Source organism: Scophthalmus maximus, chromosome 5, assembly GCF_022379125.1.
Source record: "Scophthalmus maximus strain ysfricsl-2021 chromosome 5, ASM2237912v1, whole genome shotgun sequence".
Taxonomy (NCBI): Eukaryota; Metazoa; Chordata; class Actinopteri; order Pleuronectiformes; family Scophthalmidae; genus Scophthalmus; species Scophthalmus maximus.
The window spans coordinates 25055231-25070906 of record NC_061519.1 but is presented as its reverse complement, the minus strand read 5'-3'; the positions used below and the strand labels follow the sequence as shown (position 1 = coordinate 25070906).

The 15676-nt window shown below is 44.0% G+C and overlaps 1 protein-coding gene across 7 annotated transcripts in view; it reads right to left on the bottom strand.

Moving 5' to 3' along the window:
- The window catches only part of LOC118310584 (rho GTPase-activating protein 12), a 46044-nt gene that overhangs the window by 905 nt on the left and 29463 nt on the right, over window positions 1-15676 (bottom strand). For 2 of the 7 annotated variants that reach the window (XM_035633629.2, XM_035633628.2), the window contains exons 3-18: window positions 11089-11352; window positions 9238-9456; window positions 8735-8815; window positions 7474-7602; window positions 7227-7289; window positions 6670-6744; window positions 5421-5482; window positions 4533-4614; window positions 4167-4268; window positions 3929-4027; window positions 2757-2859; window positions 2260-2382; window positions 1087-1185; window positions 745-822; window positions 479-613; window positions 43-148 (exon numbers count right to left, since the gene is read on the bottom strand). In XM_035633629.2, the coding sequence (XP_035489522.2) occupies window positions 43-148; window positions 479-613; window positions 745-822; window positions 1087-1185; window positions 2260-2382; window positions 2757-2859; window positions 3929-4027; window positions 4167-4268; window positions 4533-4614; window positions 5421-5482; window positions 6670-6744; window positions 7227-7289; window positions 7474-7602; window positions 8735-8815; window positions 9238-9456; window positions 11089-11352 (1820 nt within the window). The remainder of the gene's footprint in view (window positions 1-42; window positions 149-478; window positions 614-744; window positions 823-1086; window positions 1186-2259; window positions 2383-2756; window positions 2860-3928; window positions 4028-4166; window positions 4269-4532; window positions 4615-5420; window positions 5483-6669; window positions 6745-7226; window positions 7290-7473; window positions 7603-8734; window positions 8816-9237; window positions 9457-11088; window positions 11353-15676) is intronic. The other 5 variants (XM_035633631.2, XM_035633630.2, XM_035633634.2 and 2 more) reach the window with 5 other exon arrangements.

Genomic DNA, 15676 nt, shown 5'->3' with positions numbered 1-15676 from the left:
CCATTTCTAATCGAAGAACTAGACCACTGGGACTCTTCTTACTTCCTGAGGTGTTTGAAGAGGACCTGCATGGTGTCATGGTTGGGCCTGGGCAGCTGCCGGACCAGCTCCTTGATGGACTGAACCTTCTGCTTGTAGTCTGATATCTCTGCAGAAGAAAAATTATATATATATATATCTCTGGGTCAATGATCTGATCCAACACAGAGTCAGTGCATTTACATTTAACTCCTTCCGGCAACAATCTTTCACCGTTCTACTGATACACCTGATTTCTAAGTTGGGTCCATGTTTATTTTTCACAATAAAACGGTAATATTCAAATCAAATGTTCCACTAAATGTAATATCGCCGTGTATTCAGTGTAAATCCTCCAAGTCATTCTTCAGAATCAGTACAGGACGTTTATATCCAACAGGAAGATCCCAAAGGGGGAAAAGAAAATGAATGGATACAAGGTTTGCTGTGCAGCACGTACTGATGGCGCCGACAAAGTCGTGGAAGAGCGTGTAGGTGAAGAGCGGCTCGGGCAGCTCCCTGAAGTACATCTTCAGAGCCCCGGTGGTCACGTGGATGTCCTCCCACTTCCCGTCGGACAGGTTCACTTTCTCATCTGCGCAAAAAATGGTCCAAGCAAAGTTTACACGACAAGAAAAGAAGGGGAAGAAAAGAAACCCAGCCATGAATTCGAGTACGAACGCTTTCTGTGGCGTTTCACTATGTTTTCGAGCGCGAGCGACTCACCGTGGTTGATGGCGAAGCGGAGTTTCTGTATGACGGCCAGGTTCCCGCTGACCCGGTACAGTCCGTCGACGCACAGACCTGCAGGGGAAACGCACCAGCTCAGTTACGTCTTGCCACATTATCCTCGTGATGTGCTCTTTCATCTGCTTCGAGCACCAGAACAGTCGACTCCGTCAGACACAGTCGAGTTTTTTCTGCCTCTTGTCGGTGACACTCAGCTCATCTCGCGTCACCCGTGTTATCAGGCGGCAGTCAACTCCACCCTCCTTTCACTGGTTGATTAAAAGCACAAACTACAATCGGTTTCCTCTTGACACAGATCTGGCGAAGTGACAAACCCACCGCTGTTCTCCACGTGGTCGATGCACGTCGTCACGAAGCCCGGCACGCTGCTGCCCTCCCTGTGGCACAGACTGGACAGACTGCAGCCAAACACCTGATCTGAAGACACGACGGCAACAAACACCAAGTCACAAAACAGCCCACAGTGTGTGTGTGTGTGTGTGTGTTTCGTCAACACCATGGAATATAAATAAAGATGGACGACGCGTCTCCACTTATTAATAATAATAATAATATTCCAGGACACGGGTCACTTGGAGACAGCGTCTGTGCGGTAGTGATCGTGGTATCCGTGGTAGCCACGGTATCGCGAGTCAGTCTCCGCTGTCGATCAGGACGTTTCACCTCGATTAAACAGCATCAAATAACTGAATAACAACTTTTAAGAAAATGTTCAACGCCTGAACAAACATCGATGTGATAAGAACGACATCAAATGACGAAATGAACATGTATGTTGACTCTTTAGTTTGGTCCGTGTCCCATCTGCTAACACAGAGGGGGCGGGGTTCATGACAGACACTGTAGTCAGCCACCAGGGGGCGATCCAGATGAATTGGCTTCACTTTTGGGGAAACTGTCATGTAATTTTGAATGTCTAATCTCTGGCCAAAACTCCCCTGCACCAAGGAGAACTTTGTGTTAAAAAACATAAATCTGTAACTTGTACAGTAAATAAATCATGTTGCTCTAACTTCAATGACATCCTGTTCTTCTTCGGGTCTTAAGAACTGATCATGTTTGATATGGAGAATTTGGAAAATGTCAATTAAAAGAAACTAATAAAAGAAACTCCTTTTCAACGCATTTTGACTGTTTCCATGATTTAAATGCGGTCCCACTTCCTGGTTTGATAATCCGCCCTATCCAATTAAAAATAATGATTCAGCGGGAAAAAATATATTTCCTTATGACAGCTTTGTGAAAAAATGCATTTTTAAAATATTTGACTTTGCTTTAAAATCAGATTTTTTTTTTCAACAAATAAAGGATCAACTTTGTTTTATTTAATAAAATTTTAATTTCACCAAAGTTGATCATTCATGGACAAATTTCACTGGACAAAACTTTCCTTTTCTTTTCACCAGCTAATCCACTAAATGTGTAAAAACTACTTGACACAATGATTTATTATTAAAACTTCCCAAATCATCATCTTGCGGTGTCCGTTACCTTCGATGTAGCCCTTGTCCCTGACGGCCTGCAGCGTCGGGCGGCGCGTGAGGAACTTCTTCAGCTTGTGTCTGGTCTTCTTGTTGTCGGAGGCGTCCACGCTGCTCGAGCTCTTCATGGCCGCTGAGGAGAGACGAGACACGAGAGCGTTGTCCACCGCTCGTCTCAGCACGCTGATCGCCATGGCGGCAGCTCGGCGGTGTATTATGGACGAATGAAAACTGATAAGCAGTTGTCTTTTACGGGGGCAGGTGAGACACCGAGCCAATAATTCATCGGGTTGTTTTTTTGTACTTTGTGCTCCGCTCTCAGTCCAATCTGTTCACTTTTATTCTTTTTAGAAAAGAGATTCAACTCTTAAATCTTTGAGTCCTGATGACTTCTTATCTATTTCACCAAAACCTTTATGTAGAAATCAACATTTTAAAAATACCGGCGACACGGCATGTGCCTACACACCAGAGTCACATCAGAAAGCGATGCACACACACACACACCTCTGCCTTTCTTCGAGTCTCGCTGTTCCTTCTCCTTGTCGTGTTTCTCAAAACCAGGAGAATCAGGCAGGTCCTCTTCGATGGCCTCGTCAGACTCCCAGGCCTAACACACACACACACACACACACACACACACACACACACACACACACACACACACACACACACACACACACACACACACACACACACACACACACACACACACACACACACACACACACACACACACACACACACACACACACACACACACACACACACGTTAAGAAAATCTGGAGCTGCTGCACCTTTGGACTGCCACAGTTATAAAACAATAAACTCAATGTGTTGATTACGAGTGAAACTCTGAGGTTATTTTTCATATTTTTTCAAGTATTGTCGTTTGTGTGTTTTTCAAATTTGATTTAAAGCTACAGTGTGTAATATTTGGAAGAACTTATTCACAGAAATTGAATATATTGTCCATAACTATGTGTTCATATATGTATTATCACCTGTGAATGAGTTAAATAGAGTTACATGAGGTGGACCTGACCTCCGTGTGAGTCGCCATGTTTGCTACGTCGTGTTGAATATGGTTGTTGCACTAAACTCTCCAGAATACGTCGCGGCCGTGTTGAACCAGAAGTGTCCCCTGTCGGGTGCTCAGTTGGTCTCGGTTTGCAACTTTACCACCAGATGCCGCCAGAAAATTACAAAAATTACACACTGGGGCTTTAATTTTCTGGGGGGAGTTATTTCCCCCAAAAAACAAGTTGAAGCGTCGTAGCTTTTTCACAAACGTTTAGCGTTAATCTTTTCCGGCCGTAGGGAACGGGCTCCGTTCTGGTTCGAGCATCAAACTTTGAACCATTCTGACCAAATAAAAGCTGGTTCGGAAACTGAGAAGTTGTTTCGGAGATGGTACCAAAAAATAGCTGTTCCTTCAGTTGGGAACTATACTTTTTTTTTTTTTTAAATACTGCTCATCTTTCATGTAGTGGCGCGTTCATACCAAACGTCTGGAGAGTTTTACGTTGCGTTACTTGTAAGAGTTCGGCCGCATGATTTTTTTTTGGCGTTGTCTTTTCGCACACGGACTTCAGTCACGTTGGGAGAAGCAACGCTCTCGTTTCCTGAGCTAAGACGAGCACTTTGTGCAGAGCGCGTTGAGCGTGTCGGTCCCTCACGTGGGTGCTGATGGTGTCCTGCAGAGCTCGGTACCAGTCGCTGGCGACGGCTTCATTTTCCGACTGGATCAGCAGCTCAGTGCCATGTCGGGTCTTCAGCTGCGACCGGGGGAGAGACAAGAGATTCAGCTTTGTCTGGATTTTGAATTTCATGAAACCGTCTTTAACCTTTCCACTTCTTCGTGTGTTCTTCATGTACACGCATGTACGAAAGACGACATAGACAACTCTGCTCCACCTCTATCACGTTCTTCTTGCTGGACTTGTCCTTGGACGCCCATTCCACCGAGCCGCCCCGCAGGTCCACGTCGAACTCGGGTTTGGACTGGCTGCCTCCGAACTGGACAAAGGGAAGAGAAAAGAATCAACGCGCCGTTTCTCCGGTGATCCCTTCGGTCCGGACCATCGCAGGACAAAGAGGAGTAAAAACTGAATATCCTGCGGAATGAAAGAAGCACCAGGCCCTTTTAGACTGAGACTCTCCTTTTGGATCGAACTCAACGGAGGAGAAAGGAGACGGAGCAGACTCGCACCCGAACGATGGAGATCAACTCCTCCTACTGTACGTTCTGTACCTTAGTCTCAGACAGTATCTGTCGCTCACCCAGCTGGTTCCGCCTCCTTGTCCTTTGGCGAACAGCAGCGTGGACCCGTGCAGGACCGTCCAGGACGAGGTCCAGTTCTTCCTGCAGGAGACGGTTCATAAGAAAAACACTCTTGAGTACATAAATACTGCAGGTGCTGTAGTTTCCCGTCTGTTTTATCAGCAGGTTTATTTGGACCAAGCGGTCAAAGTGGCACCGGACGCCTTTGTCATATTCTCACTCTTTCACGGGATATTTCAATGATTCAATAATTTGGTTCTGGTACAAGTTTGAGTGAAAACACAAAACAGTTAATATTATTTAGAAAAATACTTTCACACCGTCACAGGCATCTAAACATGTAAAAAAAAAACCCCACTGCACTCAACACAGAACTGTAAATGATTCCTAATGTTCAAGACTTTACATACACACAAAAAAAACTAAACAACACACTAGAGGAAAGGGACAAACTGAAAAAAGCAGAATATGTCTCCTTCAATTTTGATAAAGAATAATCTCATTGATAAGAACTGGAACTAGGGATGCACCCAAATGAAAATTGTTGGCCGAAAGCGAATCCAAACAATTCTTTCTTTTTACAGTTTTTCACCAATGCATAATTTAAACAGCCTCAAAGTGCATTTTGGTCTTGATTTACAAGCGGAAAAAAATGTAATTAAAAAAGTACAATTCATCAATGTTCATATAACAATGAACTTCTTTTTTTTTATACCAGCAAAGCACAATATAACTTAAAATAAATAAGTTGGAACATTCGGCGCATCCCTAACTGGAATCAAAATGTGCATTCCGAATATAAAAATTAGCTCAAAGCAAAACTAATGTCTACACGACACGGGGTTACACTGGGACCGGGGGATAATGTGCGAGTCGGAGCTGCTCACCGGACTCTCTTGCCGTGCTCCGTGATCTTTGTCACATTCAGAACTCCACACTTCTCTGACGGCTGCAGAGAGAGAGAAAAAATAAATGAACAAGTCGGTCGCACAACTTGTGACTGACGACCACTGAGGAGGATTCACGGAGGACCACGCTGCCACCAGAGCTCAATATTGGTCAATAATAAAACCACCAGCGCCTACAAGACAGCCCACCACCAGAACAACCACGGGAAAAGGAAAGGGAGAGAGCATGAGGAATTAAATTATGATCCCGGCTAAACTGCGTTTAAGCCGGAGATCTTCAGCCTTTTTTTCTGATTACACGTCTCAAGGGGAAACATGGAAGATCACACCGACCAGGGAGAGAACCCAAACAATGATTCGAGTGTTTCTCCCGACAGCACAAAGCCCCCGTGTGATTGAAAACACAAACTGAGCGGTGTCCCACCAAAATGAGTTGAAAGTACCGTGGAAACTACAGCGGAGTATTCGGGCCACATTGAGTGGGACAAAAACTTGGAGAATTTGAGAATAAAGTCGTAAAATTCAAGAGGATTGAGTCGTAAATTTTGGTCTCTGTGCTACTTCAGTGTGGAAAAGTCAGAGGAGCGGAGCCATGTGTTGGAAAGAGACACGTGGAGAAACTTCGTGAAGCTGTAACTTCAGTCGAGGTCACCGAGCAAAAGCGCCTAATAAGCGTTTTAACATCTGACGACGTGACATTAACCTTCCTGTCGTCAGTGTGACACGACACCGGAGGAGGCTGCTGCCAGGGCTCACGCCCGCTCTCTGGGTTGCTGTTTATTTCCGTAATATAATATTAAATAAAATTTAAAAAAATTCTTGTAAAATCACGACTTTATTCTGGTGAAATTGTGACTTTTTCATGTAAATTTACGACTTTCTTCTTAAAAGTCTATAAAGTCTCTACTGTACATACAGCCCAGTTTTAAACGACTCATTTGGGGCTAAATTTGGACCAAATCTGTCGGACTAAACACACTTTTCAATTGCTATATATTTATTTTTTTAAACAAAGGCTACGACGGACCGACCAGATTTAGCCCCCGCAAGAAAACCTCCAACGTCCTAATGACGCCTGGCGTTTGGTGGGTGTCATCAGTGTTTCTACACAGGCTCAAGTTTTTAAAACGTTTCTCAAACGATCTCCACGTTTTCCCACGCCAGTGTAGAAACCCTGCGTCACGCTGCAAGCGAGTGTCGAGCGTGGTGAGGTGAGGTGAGTACTGACAGAGGCGGGGGGCTTGGGAGACGAAGGGCAGGAGTCGGAGTCGGGGGAGGGGGGCACGGGGCCCAGAGGAGCGTCCTGGTGAGGAGACAGGGATGGAAAGAAAAATGACATATGTCACACGGTCGAACAACAGAGAGTTAATGAGACGATGATTTGAGGTGAAAGAATTAACGGTGAGATTATGAAGCTGTCAAAGAACCTGTTTGACGTCAAGTGGATTATTAATTACTCGTGGATGCAGGTGCAGTGTTTTCTCAGAAACACGCGACCTTGTTCATACATTGCGCATCTTATTGCGTCATTGTACTTTTATGTTTTTTTTTAAAGGAGCTTAAATTAACCAGGTTTTAACGATTGAAGGTCAAAATTTCTAAGTGAAATGATTGAAATGAAAAAAAAAAAAGAAGCTTCGATCAACTCTGGGAATCATGCAGGAAAAGAAAAAACAATGTTTTTATCAAACATGAAGACGGGAGTTGTAATTATGACTCCAGTGTCCTGATTCACTTCATGCAGTCTGATTGGCCGATGGGTCGGCGCGACGGGTCTATACTGACTTTGTGCTTGTACGGGTGCGGGCGGGCGGAGCCTGCGCGGAAACGTCTGGTTTTTAACAGCCGCTGCAATGGAACACGTCTACAACTGAAACTGACGACTCATCAAATACATCTCATGGGTGAACACGGCAGCTGCACCGTACAGTTAGCATCGAAATCCATCCAAAAAGACGTAACGCCACAACTGGCAAGTGTGTAAGAGAAGAGTTCAACGGCAGACTGTGTTCTGCAGATGTCGGCGTCAGACCTTGTCGTTGGGCTCCTGGACGTAAGCGCTGTGTCTCCATTTGGTCAGGACGATGGGCTCCATGTGCTTCCTGTCCAGACTGCGGCTCTTCGTGGCCTCTCCCGGCAGCTGGGGAGGGGAGAGGTTGTACTGGAGAGAGCGAGAGAGGGAACAGGGAATCGTCTCATAATTTCGTCAAATGCAAATGTAGTCACCCCAACACGGCGAGTCAGTTCCACCTGAAAACGTGAGGCTTATTCGGCCTTCAAAAACTGAATATTCATTTTGCAGATCATAATAATCACAAGTGGGTAAACAGAGTTAAGCACAGCAGCGTCGTTGACAGACATTTATGAATTAAATTGTGTCGCATTTTTACACACCTCTAGGCAAATCACAGTAAGAGAATATTGGATTTTTAATCGAAGTGTCTTACTTGGTTGATTATTGACCTCTTGGGGGGTTTTTTTGGTCTTAGTCTTCGTTTTTTAGATTTATTATTATTAAACTGTATGCACCTCCTTTTAAAATATCTCTTTATTGATTTTCTATCCATCTATTTATTTTCGGTCCTCTGTTAAGAGTTTTTTCATGTTTGTGATTTGATTATTTGTATAATGTTAAAATTGTAAAAAAACAAAAAAACATTAATGAAATATAAGTCATAAAAAACCAAATGTCAGACAACCGTATACGTGTCAGTTCCTAGAATGTGGGAGCGCATTTTCTTTTTGGGGGGGGGCTCGATTAATCGATGGTCTATCTGAGCTCACCAGTTATTCTCTTCTACCTGAACATGAGCATATGGATTTCACAAAATATTATCTTTGAGGATAACAGTTAAAATTGTCGGTGTTAACCACACTGGGGCTGCAACTAACGATTATTGTCATTATCGATTAATCTGTCGATTATTAATCGATAAGTCGCTTGGTCCATAAAATGGTGGAAAATGTCATATCATTTATATATAGATATCATAAATATCATGTTTCCCAAAACTCCAAGATGATGTTTTTGTTTTGTCCACACACCAAAGATATTCAGTTACCATCACAGACGATCAAAGAAACCAGAAAATATTCACATTGAAGAAGCTGAAATTTTATTTAGCCTTTTTTATCCCCCCAATAAAAACTACGTGAGCCGATTAATCGATTATCAAAACAGTTCGCCGATTTATTTCGTAGTCGATTTCTGATGGATTGACTGTTGCAGCTCTAACCCCCCCCCTCCCCTTCACATCTGATAAATTGTCAGGAGTCTGACTACGGAGTCTTACCTTCGGCAGCTCCCATTCTGACCGGGAGCCGTCCGCGCTGTAGTAATAAGGTCTGCCCTGGTCGTCGACGTGTTTTAACCACTGGTGGTTACGCGCACACACACACACACACACACACGGACAGAGAGAAGAAACCACAGACTCATTATTGAGTCCTGACGTCTCGACGAACATCACACCTACTGAGCGACTGACGTTTATAACGCTTATAATGAATTTGTTCCTGAACCCACGCTGTTTCCAACTCTTACATATAACTCGCGTCACTTTAAATTTGAATTTAAGCAGCGGATCATTTCTTTTGCAGATAAGTCCATGTGATTATACGGATTACAATGATTTCAGGATGACAGGGGAAATGTCTTTGCGTGTCTTAGGAGATGAACTGCAGATACAGGTGGAAACATCACAATCAGTCAACCCCCATGCGTCCCCGTCCCCGTCCCCCCGCCCGAACCCCAGAAACCACCACGGCGAAGAAGGCAGAAGAAGATCAGCAGAACCTTCTCGTGCGTACGGTCGCTGACGTACAGCGTGTGGCCGTACTCGTCCGTCTCCTCCGACCAGCCGCTCGGCGGCGGCGGCGGCGAGCCGCACCGGCTGTCCGACCGGCTGGAGTAGGCGCTGAAGCAGGTGTCCTCCGACGACGACAGGGGCTGGAGGCGGCCGATGGAGAGCGAGAGGAAGGGGAGGAAAGACGGCGAGAGCGACAGAGGAGTGGTCTACCGTAAGAGAGAGGGAGAGAGGGAGGGAGGGAGAGAAAATGAGAGAGGGAAATCTTTCACCGGAGAGTTACAGAGGAGGAAAAAGCAGCAAGGCGCCCAGAAACAACAACAACAACAACACCAGTTTACTACAGTAAAGACAGAAGAGGCGTCGAGAGTTAGAAATCAACAATGTTCATGCTTCACACGTGTCGATCTAGAGGAGGCTGCTGCAGTGACAGTGACCGCCGGTCGCCTGTAGGTGGCAGCGTGGTGCAGACTTCAGTCCAGTATCTCCCAGTGTTTGTAATCTTTTTAAATTCTATTTTATTTCAATTTTATTTTTAGTTGGTTCTTTTTACTCTCACTTTCATGGCGTATCAAGGTATTTCATTTAATTATTTGTAGTTCTTTTTGTTTTGTGTTTCTTTGTGCTTGTATGTTTCCCTGTTTCTTGTATTCGCTCAGTCGTTCTGTGTCTAATAATAATAATAATTATAATAATAATAATATTTAAGTGAAAAAAAAGAAAGTGTGAGCCAGTTTTGATTGGTGCACGATAAAGTTATGGGAGGAAAAAAATAATCTCCTAGTGTTTGTGCCCATGTGAGTCATAATCGTCGTTGATCAAATACATCAAAATCATAATATTTACTTAAAGTATTTACTTAACGTCTGGGTGTGTTTTCTCTCTGATCACAAGAACGAGTTATTCTGGTGTTGATATATATATATATATATATATATATATATATATATAAAAATCTGAATGTCAGCAAAGAAAAAGGCAAACTTTCATTTCCCACAACAATCTGTCATCGAGTTTTTGCAGACGTGTGCGGCACTCTCCATCAGGAGCGAAACATTTAATATCTGTCTCTGACTCACGACGCGTCCGACTCCGAGTACATATCTATATATACGTGAGAAAGTGTGAGTGTGTGGGCGTGAGCGCTTGTAATTCTACGCCTGTGAAAACCAGTTCGAGCTCAGGGTTTTTTGCAGTCAGGTCATTTTGGTTCGACTCTCGTCTTTCAACTGGTTTTGCATTTTCTCTAGTTTTTCAGTTTGAGTGTTGTCGAGGCCAAGTTTTCTATCGCATGGCATGTCAAACTTTTTCTACGTATTCTTTTAATATCATATTTTGATCTAATTATATGGATCTGATCATACGTTGATTGTTTATCTCATGTTCAGTATGTTTGAGCTCTGAAGAGCTGCATGTCATCTTGGAGTTCAACTAAATCTCCTGCTCATGTAAGATACTAGGAGAAAACCAATAGTCTAAATCCAGTATGGCTAAATTCTGGCCTTAATTTATAATAAAAGTTAATGACCAATTCATAGACCCTCTCAAAATAGCTGGTGTCCCTTTCACACAGTTTCATCTGACGTTCTGCTGCGACTGACCACATGTTCACAAATGACAAAGTCCTCTCATGGTCTTACATCCTCCCCCGTTGCCGTTCACCTCCTGTATGAGCTGAAAACGGAGCTGCTTAAATCAGGATCAACATTTGAGGACTTTCACCTACTTGCAGCTGCCGCGTGTTCAACGAGGAGTGTTGTCACTGGAAGTTCAGATGTGTCTACACCTGTGTGTGTGTGTGTGTGTGTGTGTGTGTGTGTGTGTGTTCTGCTGGTCCTCACCTCGGAGCTATCTCCCGCGCTGTGGTGATCCCCCCTGGAGTTCCCGGTGCTGTCCCTGGCCCGCGGGGGTTTCCAGGTCCTCTCCTGGGTGCAGCGGTTGTAGTAGAAGTGCCGGCCGCTCTGGTCCCGGTGGGTCTCCCAGTCGCCGAGCGCGTGCAGTGGCGAGCCCGCCGGCAGAGGGGGCAGGCTGCCCTGGGTGATCTTCAGCTCCTGGAGGTTGGTGTAGACGGGCGACTCGGAGCGGCCGCGGCCCGACGACACCATCTGAGAGAGAGACGAAAGAACAGTGAGTCATCCGTCCTCAACCTCACTTTTACCGCAAGAAGATGACGAATATGAAAAGGCCTTCCAATAATCTCTCCAACGCCACCGGTCCCGTCTCGATACGACCACCGGTTCATTTTGGCCCTGGTGACCCAAAATGGACTCACGTGCAGACAATATCCATATTAACTCACATATCAAGTTTCAAAAAGCTCCGGCCACCAGTCACAGTCTCTTTAGACTCAGACACGTCCAGGATTCTGTTGTTGTTCTGATTTCTGTTATTGTAAATTGATGAATATAGAAAAAAATATTTTGATAACTGAATGATCTGAATTTGTCAAACATTTGCTGGTTCCAGCTTCTTAAATGTGAATCAGTTTTTCTTTGTCGTACACAACTGAATAACTTTGGGTTCAGGACGCCAGCGTTATAGACAAAATAATTCATGAAGAAAACATTGCAGTAATAACAGTATATAGCAATAGTTTCAGCCTTAAACTTAATTTACTTTGTTTTTTGGACGTGACCTTTGAGCTTTCGGGAAGTTGTGATCAACATTACATCCATATTTTCTCTGGTGTTTTATTTAATCAACATTTCATCAAAGAAACAACCGAAGATAACCAGATTAGTTGCAGCCTATGTGTTTATTTCACAGTCAATCAATATGATTGCGTCCTCCTCAGATGAAACCCGATCACCCTGAATCAATAAATCTAATCAAATCAACGTGGAGGCAGATTCAAAGATGGTGTTTGGTGTGAAGGAGCAGGCAGCTCAGTCCTTTAGATGGCAACAAAGTCTGTGAAGTCTGAGAGCAACAGGCCAGGGACGAAGAGGAGGGACGAAGAGGAGGGAGGAGGAGGAGGAGGAGCTCCACATGCTCCTCCCCTTTTCCTCCTCGACAGATGAACCTGCTCTGCTGCATACCACAGACCAAGCAAACAAAAACACACACACACACACACACACACACACACACACACACACACACACACACACACACACACACACACACACACACACACACACACACACACACACACACACACACACACACACACACACACACACACACACACACACACACACACACACACACACACACACACACACACACACAGTGTGTGAAAACACCTCCACTTCCTCATACATTCAGTTTCCAGTACGGTATTACGTAACACAAGTAGGAAATGTTTCTTAATATTTCCGTCTTCGGCCACAGCCCCAGCGTCGCTGACGGCGGAAGAAGATCATTCAGACTCTTTTTTCCTCAACTCAAGCTTCATCTTGGTTTGATGATGCAGCGACAAAGAGAAAAAAAGGAAGCAACACGGAGAGTAAACCCCGACTGTCGGACCAGACAAGACATTTGACGACATGTTCACCTTTCAATGTCACTTCATAGACAAACGATCCACTGATTCATTAAAAAGGTGGATGTGGGATGAATGACTTACGACTTTCCGGATGTGACATCACAGATTCTGTGACACGGGCAAAAAAACCTAAAACGTGGGAGGTAAATGAGGAGAACTTAACGGAGAGGTCACATTGTTTAGCATCTTTCAAATGTATTGCCCATAGAGCTGCAACACTTAGTACTCGACTACTAAATTAATCGCCAAACCATTTTGATAATCGATTAATCGGTTCAATGAGTTTTTATTGAAAATAAAAAAAATCTGGATTCTTTGCTGCTCTATGACAGTAAACTGAATGTTTATGGTTTGTGGACAAAACAAAACATTGTCTTGGAGTTTTGGGAAACACGATCCACGTCTTTCACCATTTAATGAGATTTTATGGACCAAACAACGAACCGACTGATCGACAAAATCATCAGACAGATGAATCGATATTGAAAATAATCCTTGGTCGCAGCCCTAATTAGCCATTTGAGTTTCATGTTTTGCTGTTCAGCTTCTTGAGCTGCTTGTTTTCATGCATGCCTGCTGTGTTTCTTTTGCCATTTACCACCTTTTAAAACGTTCCTGTGCGAAGGATACGGGTACAGGGGAAAGAAACTGGCAACGGAAAACGCTCCGCGTACTCGGAACAGAACAAGACTGAGGAGGACATCCATTACATCTTGAGGTCATCTCAGTGAATCTGACAGAGATGAATAACAGGGCAAACAATAAGAAAAGAAAACTACAGACAAAACACTGCAGGTCGGCACAAAGAGCTTCTTTTTTTTTTTTAAAATAGCGGCACCACCCCAAAGCAATTACGCAACTCCTGTGCAATTACATTCAGCGGGAGAGGAGAGCGGACAAAAGCGAGAGAGGAGCCTGAGGTGAGTTTGTTCTCTGACCGGCGTCATGGAGCCGGATCGCACCGACCCAACGTGCCGCAGGAAAATGTTTTGAAATGATTCAAACCCATGTTTGAATAAGGAAACTCACAGAGTGTCGGCGAAGCCGCTGAAACGCATATTACGCTTCAATCTGTCCGTTTAAAAAACATAGTTCATCATGAATTACTGGAGACTGAGCTCGTTTAAAATCAGTAAAAGAAATCCAATGATAAGTGTTGGCTTTTTATTTTCTAATAAATAATGGAATTGCCATCACTGTTGGATATACCTGAGTTGGGGTTAAAACCATATTAAATACATAAATACAATAAATACATTTTGACGGAGAAATTAAAATCCCTTTATTTAATTTGGTTTGAATTCAGGTTCAATCGTTGAGTTATGACCAGTTAAGGGCTACAACTAAAGATGACTTTCATAATCGATTAATCTGTCGTTTATTGTCTCGATTAATCGATGAGTTGTTTGGTCCAAAATATGTCATAAAATGGTGAAAAATGTTGATTGTGTTTCCCAAAACTCCAAGATGATGTTTTGCTTTGTCCACAAACGAAAGAAATTTAGTTTATACTCACAGAGGAGCAAAGAAACCAGAAAATATTCACATTTAAGAAGCTGAAATCAGAGAATGTGTACATATTTTCATAAAAACTACTTGAACCGATTATCAAAATAATTTGACGATTAATTTAGTAATTAATTACTAGTCGATTAACTGTTGCAGCTCAAGACAAATTCCTTAAACGGCCCACTTAATACATTTGACAAAAAAGCCAATTAATTTGAATAATATTTAAATCGAAAACTGGTAAATACTGTTAAGAATATGTTTTTTTAAGATAAAATACCAATAATACATAAACAAGAAAGATCTCAGAATTTGTCCTGCGAAGATGCTCACCATTTGTGTTGTTCTCAATCTATAATATCGTAGCTACCTTCATTTCCGTCATAACATTTTGTGGACTTACTCATTTTTTCCCCAGGAATTTTTTAGTCAAAGAAATGAACGATGCTAAAGTGGGTCTGAACCCACTTAATATTAATCCAACCATCCATTTTCTTCTGCTTATCTGGGATCGGGTTGCGGAGGCAGTCGGCTAACCAGGATGTTCCAGACACCCGCTCTCCCCCGGGCCACACTTTCCCAGCTCCTCGTAGGGGGGGGCCAGGTGGGATACGTCGTCCCTCCAGCGAGTCCTGCGACGTGTCCGGTAAACCTCGGAAGGAAGGCGCCCGAATCCCCTCTACTGACTCCTTTGCTCCCTCCAGATGTCGGAACTCTTCACCCTATCACCGAGGCTGAGCCCAGCCTCCCTATACGGAGGAGGCTCATTTCGGCCGCTCGTACAGGTATTCGCAATCTTTTTTTCCGGCCACTACCCAGATCTCACGGGCAAAGGTGAGATCGTCGGAACGTAGATTGATCTGTAAAAATTAAAAAAAACCTTCGCCTCACTGCCTTACTCAGCTGCCTCTTCACCACAATGGACCGGTACAATCCGAACCCACCCCCCAAAAAATTGGATTTTGTGTCCGTCCGCATAAGCAATGTGTCACATTTCCCACAGGGTGCGATCCTCCGTGGGGATCGTGTACAGTTGACTGGATTGCGTGACTGAACATGTACATGGGCAAAGGGTGATACACAAAGTTTAAAGGGATTAGTTTGGCGGCGCCCAAATGTAGAAGCAAAGGAACTTTTCCCAGATGTGTGTGTGTGTGTGTGTTTTAGATTGCAGAGTGTTTGACCATATGCTCGTGAGTCGGCAGCAGCAGCAGCAGCTGTCGTGATGCCGCTCGGCCTCTCACCACAGGGGACGAGAGTTATTCCCCGCAGACCCGAGACACGACGCCCTCGAGAGACCCCCCCCCCTCCCCTTTTTTCTTTTGGGACGCAGGAAAGTCTTGATTGGACCAGAGACCTCGTTAAAAAGCAAGTGAACAACGACTCGGATTCAGTGACATATTTTCACTCTCGGGTTCTCGAGGCTTTGCCCA